We start from the raw sequence: 13,686 nt of genomic DNA, 5'->3' as shown, positions 1-13,686 counted from the left end.
TCGAAAAATTGGACCAGAGTGGTCCAGTGAACACGGGAATTGAGGAGGAAACACCTCCAAAAGCTCAAGGCCACAAAAATAACGGCGACAAACATGAGCCAAGGCCGTTCAAAATTCCGCAAAACGGTGGTTACCAGAACCAAAACTGGAAACAAAATGGTCAACAAAACAACAACTGGCAGCAGAACAACCGGGGAGGACATCCCAACAATAACGGATACAATAACAACAATTGGAACTACCAACAAGGTAGAAATTTCGACCAACGGGGCTACCAACAAAACAATAACCAACGATCGACCAATGGTTACTACAACCAACGGCCGAACGACGGAAACTTCCGCAACAACCAACAGAACTGGGGAAACAATTATAACAATCGACCTCCTTATAATTCCAGCTACCAGAATCAAAACCCAAATTCAAGCCCACCTAACCAAAATCGAAACAACGGGCCGCCAAACGACAACAAGGCGGGAAACGCATAAGCGTTGTACCCGTACTCAAAAGAAATCGTCAAAATAAAAATCAAAATAAAAACGTGCGAGGTACAACGAAAATTGAAGTAAAAAATGAATACCAGATGCAGGATGCGACGAAAAAGGACCTCAATGGCAAGAAACGGTTAAATCGTGTTAATGAGTTCCCCATTAATACAATCTTCACGGATACCCGTGAATTCTTGTTGGGGGAGGAAATAAATGGAAAAGCAGTCCCAATTATAGAGTGCCCAGAAATTTACGCGAAAATCGAGGGGATTCCGGTAACTGCACTTATAGACTCTGGTTCTAAAGTGACTACGATTTCGGAGGAGTTCTATTTGGAAAATAAAGAAGTTTTAAAAAATTGTCCTCTTTTGCCAGTGACAGGAGTTACGGTAAAAGGGGCAATAAAAGGAAAAATGACTAAAATCAAGCATCAGATTATGGCTGTTACAGAAATTGGAAAAATCAAAACTTATGTGAAATATTTAATTGTGCCTGGCTTAATTAGGGATGTGTTGTTAGGGGTAGATGCCCTTCAACCTTTAAAAAGTTTAATAGACCTAGGAGAGATGTCTCTCCAGGTCAAGTACAATGAAGTAGTGGAAATAATCCCCGCGGTGGGGAAAATTGAAAAAGAAAAAATTAAAGAATTAGAAATCGGAGAAAAAGAGAGTAATGTTATAGTAGAAGGGGAAATTATAAAAGAAGAAAATGAAGAAGTTACTGATGAAGATGAAGTTGAGGAGAATGTTGTTAAAAAAGAAGACAATGAAGTAATGGAGGGAGAATCAAAAAAAGAAATTAAAGACGAAGAAGTTATGGGAGAAATAAAAAATGAAGAAAATGAAAATGAAGCTAATGGGGAAAATAAAAGTTATGTAAAAAAAGAAATCAAAAATGAAGGTGTTAAAGGCGATGAAATAATTGTTAAAGAGGAAGCAATTGAAAAAGAAATCAAAAAAGAAAAAGAGAGTTTTGTTGAGAAGAGAGAAATTAAATCAGAAGTAAATAAAATGATTAAAGAGAGGGAAATTGAAAAAATTGAAGAAAAATTAGGAGTTGAAGAGAATAATGAGTTTAGGGAGATGTTAAAAAAGAAAGTTATTAAGCCAGTGCAAAGTTTAAAGAAAATTATAGTCCAGCCAGTACATAATCTGATGTACAATCGAGAAAATAATGAAGAAGTCACAATAGAGGAAATAAACGAAATCGTAGATCACACAGAACTCTCTGAAAAAGAAAAAGAAATCCATAGGCAGGTTTTATGGAATAGAAGGAACGTTTTTCGAAAAAGTACAGGTAGAATCTCGGTTTACGAACACGAGCTAAATGTTACGACGGATAAACCGATCGTTGCTCACGCTTACGAGGTTCCATTAATGCATCGGGAAAAAGTGGATAAAGAAATTGAGAAATTGTTAGATTATGGGATTATTCAAAGATCTAGTAGTCCGTGGATCAATCCGATTATACCAGTAATAAAAAAGGACGGTTCAGTCAGGTTATGTTTAGACGCGAGAAAATTAAATCAGGTGATGGAAGATGACCACGAGTCGGTTCCAAACATAGAAGAGGTTTTTCAAAAATGTCATACAGCAAAAGTCATGACAACGCTCGATCTAACGAATAGTTTTTGGCAAATTCCTCTGCATCCAAATTCAATGAAATATACGGCCTTTAGATATCGTGGAAAAGTGTACGAATTTACTGTCACTCCATTCGGATTAAAAACGAGTACTGCATCATTGTTAAGAGCCTTAGATATTATTTTACACGGTCTCGGCGACCACGTGATTAATTTTGTAGACGATCTATTGTGCATCTCAACAAGCTTCGAAGAGCATATGCAACAACTAGATGAACTTTTAGACCGATTAGAACAACACGGTATGACAATCAAACTAAAAAAGGCCAGATTTTTCAGGAAAGAAGTAGAATTCTTAGGCCATATTCTAACGACTGAAGGTATTAAACCTCAGCCCGAAAAGATACAAGCAATACACGATTTTCCTGCACCCAGAAATCTGAAACAGTTAAGGGGTTTCCTTGGACTGATCAATTATTACACGAAGTTCACAAAGGAACATGCAAAAGAAACGATTCCTCTTTTGAAGTTATTACGCAAAGAAACAAAATGGGAATGGGATAAAGAAAAACAAGTAGCATTTCAGAAAATAAAAGATTTATTCGTAAATAACGTTTTGCTTAAACATCCTGATCCGACTAAAGAGTACATTTTGCAAACAGATGCAAGCAATTATGCATTGGGGGGCACTTTAGCTCAACGCGATGACAATGGCAATCTAGGAGTCGTAATGTTTGCAAGTAGGACGCTAAAAGGGCCTGAATTAGCATACACGACTACTGAAAAAGAATTGTTGGCAATAGTGTGGTCGCTAAAAAAATTGAGAACTTATTTGCTAGGATCAAAAATTAGAGTCGTCACAAATCACCAAGCAATCACTTTTTTAAAAAGTAGTCAGCTACTTAGTGAGCGTCTAACTCGATGGATTTTGGCAATCCAGGATTACGATATCCAGTTTGAATACTGTCCCGGTACGAGAAATGTTGTAGCCGACGTCCTAAGTCGTTTAAATCCTCCGGATACGGGGGGCAGAAAAGGAAGAGAACTCGTCATAAATACGATGCTAGCAACAAAACCATCTAGAGAATTAGAAAACATGATGAAAAACATAGGAGATTGGCAAATGAGGGACGAAAAAATTCAGGAAATCAGAGAGAGGATTGAAAATCAACAAGACGATAAATTTCAGTTGAGAAATAATATTTTATTAAAAACGAATTCGAGTAAAGTGGTGCTGCCGCGCGAAATCTTTCAGCGTCTAGTATCTGAAACACACGAAATGTACGGTCACATAGGGGCAAAGAAAGTTTGGAAAATTATAGACGAGGATTTTACTTACCCGAGAATGTATCGTGTCATAAGGCAGATTCTCGCATCATGCGATTCGTGCCAAAGAAACAAGGTTCCGAATCAGCATTCATATGCGGCACAGCAAAACATCATTCCGGAAGGACCCGGAGATATCGTTTCAATCGATTTTTTCGGTCCTTTGCCAGTCTCACAAGGCGGAATGAAACACATCCTCGTTACGATCGATGTCTTTTCAAAATTTGTAGCTCTCTATCCATTGAAAGCTGCAACAGCGCCAGCTACAATTAATAAAATGTTCAATTATTACATTCCGGAAAATGGAAAACCCAGAAAATTACAATTCGATCACGGAACACAGTTCACGTCGCGATTATGGCTACAAAAATTAGCTAGTGAAGGAATACAGCCAGTTTTCTCGTCAATTAGACATCCTCAAGGAAATGTAGTAGAAAGGGTAAACCGAGAGATAGGTAGATTTTTTAGAACATTCCTAACTGACAAGCACACTGATTGGCTAAAATGGGTCAAGGTTATTGAGGATTGTATTAATGAAACTCACCACGATACGACGGAAATGACGCCAATCGAGATACAAAAAAACATAAAGCCCCAAAGAATATGGAAAAATTGGATTCAAATCGATAAAGAAGAAAATGAACAAGGAGATGAGATTGAAGAAAAATTAATGCTGGCGCGAGAAAGGATTACAAGAAAAGGAAGAAAAAGAGCTGAAAAGTTCGATCAAAAACACAAATTGATTGAATTTCAAGTGGGAGATCTTGTGTTAGCAAAAGCATGCAACGTGAGTGACCCAATAAACAAAAAGATGGCAAAGTTCTTTTCTATCTACGAAGGACCGTACAGAATCAAAAAACGAATAGCAGCTGCTACTTACATTCTAGAAAACGCCCACACCGATGTGGAGAGGGGAATGTACCATGCTGCCAACCTGAAAAAATACAAACGTTAAATAAACAAAGAATAAATTCATGATTTTCATTTAATACTCACCGACGGGACGAACTCCTGAGGGAACCTGAAAAAAGAAAAACAAAGAAATTATACTTTTAGTTATCCTCTAAATTGGAAATAAGAATCATGCGTACTTACCTAGAAGAATGTCTCACCTGGTGAACCTGAAAAATAAAACATAAAAATTAAACAAATAATAAAAAAGACTATCAATTTGAGTTAATACTTACCGTTGGGGAACGAATTCCTGACGAAAACCTGAAAAGAGAAAAAGAAAAAATTGTTATTATGATTTAAACAACTAAAAGATAAAAAAATTTATGTTTACTTACCAGAATGGTTACTCCACACACGACGAGGACCATCAATTTTATGAAAAACCTGAAAATAAGAAAAAAAATTAATAAAATCGAAAATAAACTAAAAAATTCACCACTTACCTTACAATTTTATGGAAAATCTGAAAAACATAAAAAAAATCAATAAAATCGAAAACAAACTAAAAATTTAAATAACTACCTATAACCACCATAACTCGGTTAAACATAAACGGGAAAGTAACAATGAAAAGGAAAAGAAACAAATTTGGACAAGAAAGAGCAGCAAACGTCGTGGCGCTCGAAAAAAAAGGGCCGCGCCGGCTGACTTCACCCATGTAGAAAAGGGCGGTGCAGCAGACAGAGAACGGGGAATCCGGTGATGTTGAACAAAAATTGAATCACCGAACAAGAATCCGGTAGTAATGAACAAAGAATTAATCTCCCGAGTTCAGTGAATCAGGTAACACGCGGACAGGAGCACAAAGGATTATTGGCATTATAAAAGGAGAACTTCTAAAGGAATAAAGGTAGGAGCTATCAGCAAACAAAGAGTCTGGAAACAAATACAGCAATTAAACATTTAATCAGTAGAAATGGACGTATCAACGCAAACACGGTGCCAAGTGTTGAGAAAACACTTCTCGCAACAAACCAGAGGAGAGGCAGGATGGGACGGACAAGAGGAGAGAGGAGAGGAGGAGGTAGAAAGGTTCGAGAGGATGAGTGGAAAGCGAATAAGACAAAGACTCGGAGGAAAGAAAAAGAAGGCGCTCACTCAAAATTCCGATACTCAAACCCAGGGCGCAAAGAGCAAAGGGACGCAAACGTTCGTATGGCGACTAATGAACGTCGATTTAGAGAAACGCCATCAACCAAGCCGGGGCCGAGTCCTCGAGCAAATAACCAGGCATAGGCAACATGAACAAATCTGCTCCGAAATGGCCTTGCCTAAAATGGTGTCGCCAATGTCCGATGATTCTCCACCATCCAAGCCGACCAAAGAGGAACAAATAAAACAAAAAAGGGAAGAGGAAGCTGAGAAGAGAAAAAGATATAAGACTGAAGTCGAGAAGACTGAAGAGGAATGGAAGACGTGGAAAATAGGAGAGTTCGTATGGACCAATAAGAAAGAGGGCTCCGAAAACATAGAGAGGAAGGAAGTGATTCGAAAGAAAAATGATGCAAAGAAAGAAGAAGACAATGGACGGGACAAGAAACAGACGACCATGAGGCTGTTGAAAAAGATTGGTGTCCAGCAAAAAGAAACCATCAATAAAAAAGGAACAAAACCCCAAGAGAAAGAGGAAACAAACGCGAAAGGGAGACAAATTACGAGAGAAGGAAACAACAACGAAAAGTTAAGAAAGGAGGCGGACGTCATCAAAAACTGCTCAAATCATCGTTATGAAACGCTCCAAGATAGAAAGTGGATCAACGATGAGGTAATAAATGATTACCTGGTACTAATTGTCGAACAAAACAAGGATAGAAAAATTCATTGTATGAGCTCTTTCTTTTATGAGCACCTGCGAATAGGAGGACACATTTCGGTGAAAAGATGGACAAGGAAAACAAGCCTTTTTACATTCGATTTGATCCTGATACCGCTCCACTTCGGGAACCACTGGTGCTTGGCGACAATTGATCTGGAAAAAAAAAAACCATCAGCTTCTACGACAGTCTGCTTGGAAAGGATAAAGGCTGTCTGGTAATACTCTTCCAGTATTTAATCGATGAGGCTAAGGAAAAACAGCAAAAAAATTTTCTCCCAGGAGAATGGAATTTGATCATAAAAAAGGAGATTCCAAGGCAGACGAACGACTACGATTGTGGAGTTTTTGCTTGCCTATCTGCCAAATACGTAGCTGCACACCGCGAATTCGATTTCGACCAAACAAATATTAGTGATAAACGAAAACAAATCTCAGAAGAACTAAAAAACGGAGAATTGATCTATTAGTTTATATATAAAAGGGGTGGGTCAGTTAAAACAAAAGACGCTAAGATAAAATGAGTGAAGAAGAAACGAGACTTTGTGACGAGATTGCAACAAATGCTGAGCATAATATTTTTTTTTATGGAAAGATACCCAAGCTTCCTAATTTTTGTCGACGACTGATAATTATAAAAAAAAAAAAAAAAAAAAAAGGAAAGAAGAAAAAGAGAGAACAGTTTTTATTTATTTTTGACTACCAAATGTAAATATTCCGTTTATTTAGTATGGTACAATGACCAAAATGAATTATTCTTCCTGCGATAGGTACACTGGTAAAAAGCCAAAGAAAGAAGAAAGTTTTTTTTTTTGTTAAACAAATTTAATTCTGTTTAGCCGTGAATAAACATGTTTATCGACATTGCAAATCCTTGGTGTTTGTGATTCTCCTTACCCTAAAAACAGAAGAAAAAGCGAACATTTAAGAAAATTATTATTAATAATGAGCTACTATACATAAAAATAGAAAAACACTACTTACCTGCGAAATGTCCAATGTCCGAGAGCCTGAAAAGCAGAAAAATAACAATTAAAAACATCGAAAAGAATATTTTTTTTTATATACGAAAATAGAATCATTTACTTACCTAAGATTTTTTTTTACCTGGAACCAAGAAATCTGAAAAAGAAAAACAAATTGATTAGAAAAACCCAAAAAAATCATACTTACCTGAAATTTAGAAATAAGAATAGTATTTACCTGGAACTCTCGCCTCCGCAAACCTGAAAAGAAAAGTAAAAAGAAAATTAATAGACAGAAAATAGAATAAAATGCTTACGAAATTCTTACTTACCAAAGAAGCTTAACTCGTAGAACCTAGAATCTGAAAAAAGAAACAAAAAAAATCAAAAATCAAATTAGAAAACAAAAAAAAAGCATATTACTAACCTGAAACCTAAAAAAACAAAGAGAAAATGAATTAAAATATAAACAAAAAGGAGATATTACTTACCTAAAACCTGAACAAGAAAGAAAAGAGAAAAACGATTGTTAAAACCTGAAACATAAGAGAAAAGAGAAAAACGATTGTTAAAACCTGAAAAATAAGAGAAAAAGAGAAAGAAGTTTTGAGTGCCATACTTACCTAAAAAAAAAAAAAAAAAAAAATAAATAAAAAGGGAGAATAGTAGGGATTAGAAAAATTAGAGTCATCCCCTCCTCAAAATTCATCAAGAACATTATCGAAGAGGGCGACACTGGACAAGGAAGTGGGGGAACCTCGAGTCGTATAAATCGAGCTCCCTCGGGCCAAAAATCACCATTCGACACCGAGACGAGCTACTGTCAACATCAATCCAAGCACCATCGCAATCCTCAATCTCAAAATGAGTCATCACGTGATCCCTGGAGTTCCCAATCCAACTTCGTGGCCATCAACATGGGAAGACAACCTTGAGGTCATAATATTGGAATTTATGAGCCCGACAAATTTAACTTTCACCACTCCGGCGAAAAATCTGGAATTAAAAGATTTTGAAGAAGAACTAGCCGATTTCATAGCTCACCAACGACCAAGCCCACTCGTCAACATCGAAAAGGGTAAATTGTACGCCTTAATGAACAAGGACATCGCATATCGAGCAAAAGTCCTTGAAATCGACGAGGACGAGGCCACAGTGAGATTAATCGACAGGGGGGTAAAACTGATGACCCCAGTCGACGATTTAAGGCGTATCCCACACGAATTTGCGTGTGCGCCTTGCTTTTCCACAAAAGCTTTCATTTCGGACGTCAAACCATACATCGGAGAACAATGGGAAGAGACTCTATGTTTACACTATCAAAGTAAACTGTTCGAGAAAACAGCATACGTGTCTATTATTGGCGAACATCGAACAATCGGTGGCTATGAAATCGAGCTATACATCAGCTCCTATCGAGTCAAATTGAGTGAGAGTCTCGTGAGAAACCTTTTCGCGAAACGAGGCATCCACAGGCTCAGTTTAAGGGACGATATTCCATGGGCATCTCTTCGACAAGTACAACGACTTTTCGATGAACAAAATGTCGAGGTAGAAGAAGGATTCGATGCTGAGCAAGCTCATCAAAGGCTTCGAGAACATCTTGAACACCTTGATGCTGAGGATGAATTCAGACAAATGCTGGAAGACGAACCAGAGGGATAAAAACAGTCGAACATCGAGACGTCGAACCCCTGCCCCGTCCTCCAATTTAGAACAAAAATCATTTCGATATTCTCAATTCTTTTTGTCCTGGGGGGCGTTGAAACGGCACTCCCTTTTATCTTAAAGAAATATCACATTTGAATCCCGCGCCACGCGAGCTCGTACTTAGCCGCTCGACGCGACTCTCCGTGGCTCGGCGTAAAGGCTATTGCTTTAATAAGAAAAACTCTTTTCTCTCACAATTACTCTTATTTGATGTCTCAAAGACACTATTAATTTCATTTTCAGAAAAGGCAAGGTTCAATTGAATAAAACAAATTAAAAATCCAGTCGAAAAGACAATTAAGAGAGTTCAGGTAAAACTTGTCCAGAAAACTCCAATTGCGTGCTGGCTCCAACGGAAATGACCAGTCACGAGCGAGCACTTGGTTCTAGGAGAAATAATGCTCCGAAATGATGACAATTTATTAATTTCACGTTTACTAAAGACAAACTTGATCCATTGAAACTTAAAAAAGCAGAATACAATTTTTGTTCGTTAAAAACATTTATTTTCACACAGAAATCATTTATTTTACAAAAGCGAGGGAAAACAGCCTCTAGTTTGTCCAATTACAGCTCGAGCGGGAATTGGAGAACCAATCCCAGAATTTAGCAATCGAAACTCTGGTTCGAGATTATTTTCTAAGCGAATCAAAGTCCAAGTTATTTTTAAACGGAATTATTATCATTATTCCTTTGTTTAAATCAGTATAAAAGGCCGTGCGGAGCAGCAACGGCAGCTCATTCTTAAATCAGCTCTCGCTTCGAATACAGAGGTAGTGACTCTGGAAATCAAGCTCTAGCAAACCAAACCACCCGCAATATTCCAAATCTCACGCCGAGAGGGAGGGGACTGAGCGATTCCGTTCAGGCCAAAGATTCAAGGGTGAGATTCCTTTCCGATCACGCCGAGAGGGAGGGGACTGAGCGATTCCGTTCAGGCCAAAGATTCGAGGGTGATTTCCTATTCATTCAGTTTGAGAGGGAGGGGACCTTGCGATTCCGTGGGGTCTGAAGATTCTCAAACTTGATCCATCTTTCCTATGCTAAAGAGGGAGGGGACCCTGCGATTCCGTGGGGTCTGAAGATTCTTGGCATAGGACCATTATCAAAATTGCCCTTTTTATTTTGTTGGAAGCAGTAATCATTTATTTTGAGAGCATAAGCCTTCACTATTCTCTTAGAAGCGAGGGCTGACTAAAAGAAAAATTAATTTAATTGTCAAGAAAAATTGAATCAATCTCAGTTGATTTGTATCGAGCCAGTCCAACAATAGCCTTTAAAATTGTATAGGAACACAGAATTAATCAGATTGATTAAATTTGAAAAAAAAAGAAATTAGGCATTAATTTCTGAGCTCACAGACCAGAATTGATAAGAATTAGCAAAAGAGAGCAGAAATAATTAAAATTGGACAAGTTTCTTGACGTAAGAGAGCGACACCACGCATAAATTGGACAAGTTTATTGAAATTGGGCAGATATTTTCATTTACACCACAAAACACCAACTATTTGCACCGCATCAACATTTGTTCAACCAAATTATTTTGAATAAACACGATTGTTATATTTTCAAACACAAATTCTTAATCTCTCGTTCATTTCATGCCTGCTCCTAAATTTTTAGTAGCTCGAAAACACGCGTAGCGGGTCACGGCTAAAAGCGTACCGTTACAATATATGTCGGGATTTTTCGCTCGAAGCAGCTCTTGCTCGTAGAAACCACCGGCGATCGGCTCATCTTGATGATCTTTTATATTATAAGTAACTGGATTAGTTTTTCTAACTCGATATATTGTAAATATTTCCGTTGTCCAGTTTGGTGTATAACCTTTTTCGAATACATTCTTAAATTTACTTATGCGTACTTTATCACCGATTTTAAATTTTGCTTGGTTTCCAACTTCGGATCTATTGTATACGTTACGCAACAGTCGTTTTTCATTCGTAGTATTCACATCTTTCGGTTTCATTTTTATCGTACGATGTAATGTATCATTATATTTTATAATTAATGTATCGAGAATATCGATCCATTTCCAGTTTCCGCGAAAACTAAATTGAATCCACATTTTATTCTTAAGTGTACGATTGAAGCGCTCACAAATTGATGCTTTCAAATTACTAAATGTAGAATACAAGTGTATATTATACTTTTTCATCAAAGCCTTAAAGTTCGTATTATAAAATTCTTTTCCTTGATCGACGTGAAGATTTTTCGGTATGCGCCCTTTGCTGAGAATCGTCTCCATTGCAGCACTCACATCTTTTCCACTTTTACTCTTCAACGGTGCGGCCCAGGCGAATTTGGAGAATATATCGATGACGGTGAGGAGAAATTTATGGTTGGAGTTGTGTTGTGCATATGCAGACATATCTACAAGATCAGCTTGCCAAGTCTCATCCAGGCCGCGTATATCCACATGTCGACGTGGATAATTCCGCCGAGCTGGCTTATGCAGTTCTTCAACCACCGCAAGCTTCTTTTCACTCATTTTTTCTTCTCCCCCCCACGGTCCTCATCAATTGCAGAAGATAAGAGTCTGGAGGATTTTTCACTGACTTATCATTAGATGATCTCGTAAAAACTTCATATCATCATGAAGTTCTGAGATTTCTCTCTTTATATTATCAATTTCTTCACGGAGATGGGCGAGCTCGGTTCTCACACACTTTTCTGCAGCCGCCACATTCGATTCACACTTTTGATTCGTTGTATGAGTCACACTATGAGTTATAGAATGAATGTGTTTGCTGAATGCACCGAGTGTTACAACATCTCGAGCATTTACTGGCTCGCCAACGTTGCTCAGTCGTTTTCGTTCCAAGTCGTAATGACCGTCCGATGTAATTTTGAATCGAGCACCTGGTTTACCCGGAGGACCTGCACCACGTCTACTCAACTTTCGTCCAAACACATCGACGCTCATGTTGGGAATGTTGATGAAAGCAAGCCATCACATGTTAATAAATGATTTCAGCTTCACGCAACTCCTCGATAATAATCGATATAATTTCATTCGAATGTGATGAATTTCCAGCAGCTTGCGATGCGAGCAATAAGCGAAGACGATCTACCAGCTCATTTGGATCATCCCAATGAACATAGTCGCCAGAGGTATGCTTTCGTGCTACCTTATACTGAGGCAGAGTACCACCTTTCTTATCGTTGCTACCGAGCATTTGGGATATATAATTTTTAAATTTACTATTTTTATCCTGACGTACCGCACCCGTGCGTTTATAAAATTTTTTATGAGCATTCGTTGTGATGATAATTTTCTGATATTTCTCCAAGTCATTTGGTGTTAGATATTTGAGTTCGGGCTCTTTTTTAAACAACAGTTCCACCAAGCCAATACTTTTGGGATACTTTTCATCTCCAACCACTATATGTTCGAGTTCGAAATGAATTGGTGAATCACCAATGTTGTTTTGAGCGAGATTTCGTACTCCATACACGCCATCTAATCTAGTTTTGTTATTACTACGCAGTAAGCCCAGATATTCACGTATCAAATTATCAACATCTCCAGATGATTCCAAGTTATCATCGTCCTCATCATCATCATTATTATCTTCATGAATATCATTATCACTATTTTTAGTTAAGGGTGCACCGACATTCTCATCAGTAATTGCATCATGCCAAATATCATCTTTAAAAGAAATATCTTGCTTCAGGCTATTTTCTCCAAAATTTGGAGACTCTTCCTCCTTCTCCTCCTCCTCCTCCTCTTCCTCCTTTTTAACATTTACACGTTCATTCTTAATTTTAGGTTTTTTCGTATATGAAACTAGTTCTTCTAATGGTTCAACAATCAGTTTAAACACATCTTGCATTTTCTGCTGAGCACTATCACGTCCACTTTTCAACATTCGATGTTTTCGTCTGATTGCATCACTCGCCTAGGCAAGTTCACTCAATACAGCCGTCTCCTTAAAAAGTTCTTTGCGCTTCATGTTGACACGAGTAAGTCAGACTTTAGACTGTATTGTAAAATCCAGGGGAACAATTATTTATCATCATCATCATCATCATCATCATCATCATCATCATCATCATCATCATCATCATCATCATCATCATCATCATCATCATCATCATCATCATCATCATCATCATCATCATCATCATCATCATCATCATCATCATCATCATCATCATCATCATCATCATCATCATCATCATCATCATCATCATCATCATCATCATCATCATCATCATCATCGACAGTGAGGAAAGAATCAAATCCCCTTCTATATCTTCCAGCATTCAACTCACTGTCCTTGTCAATCGTGATGAATCCATACTTATCCGATTTCCAACACTTGACACACATTTTTTTGAAACTTGCATAAGTCATATCCGTATTGACATGATCATTATATACATGCTTGAGGTTCATATCATCTTGTTTGAATAGCACTATAAAATTTGCATTGTCTCTCACGAGATGTTTCGGAATACGAGTATACGTCTGACAGAGATAAAAACTATCCACAATCTCGTGTCTTCCCATGGAAAAAAATGCTCTCACGTTGTCCTGTTTCTCACACGCTATATCGTCAAAGATGAATATGGAGTTTGGGCGAGCTTCACTAGGTGCCACAACTTGTTCATGCTCGTTAAATTGAAAAAATTCCACTCCTTCCACAGGTCTAAGCATTTGCTCGAGCAATCGGTATTTAGGCTGCTTCAAAGATTTCGAGTATAGATATATATTCTCAAATCTCAAACCATTTGGATGTATTAGGAGCGTGAGTAAGGCATTCGTTTTTCCACAATTCGAGGGGCCACAAAATACGGCTCGAATGCTGTTAGGTAGTAAGTTTCCATGACACTTCTT

The 13,686-nt window shown here is 37.7% G+C and overlaps 1 protein-coding gene across 1 annotated transcript; it reads left to right on the top strand.

The window, feature by feature from the left end:
- The first annotated feature begins 5,266 nt into the window (after nucleotides 1-5,266).
- Nucleotides 5,267-6,385, top strand: LOC122411400 (ubiquitin-like-specific protease 1). The gene has a single exon (XM_043420149.1). It carries the CDS (start codon nucleotides 5,267-5,269, stop codon nucleotides 6,383-6,385), a length of 1,119 nt encoding a protein of 372 aa, XP_043276084.1.
- Nucleotides 6,386-13,686: the final 7,301 nt, after the last annotated feature.

The sequence above is a fragment of the Venturia canescens genome, chromosome 5 (genome assembly GCF_019457755.1).
Source record: "Venturia canescens isolate UGA chromosome 5, ASM1945775v1, whole genome shotgun sequence".
Lineage (NCBI taxonomy): Eukaryota > Metazoa > Arthropoda > Insecta > Hymenoptera > Ichneumonidae > Venturia > Venturia canescens.
Note: the sequence above shows the minus strand (reverse complement) of the source record. Positions and strands in the feature narration are given on the sequence as shown.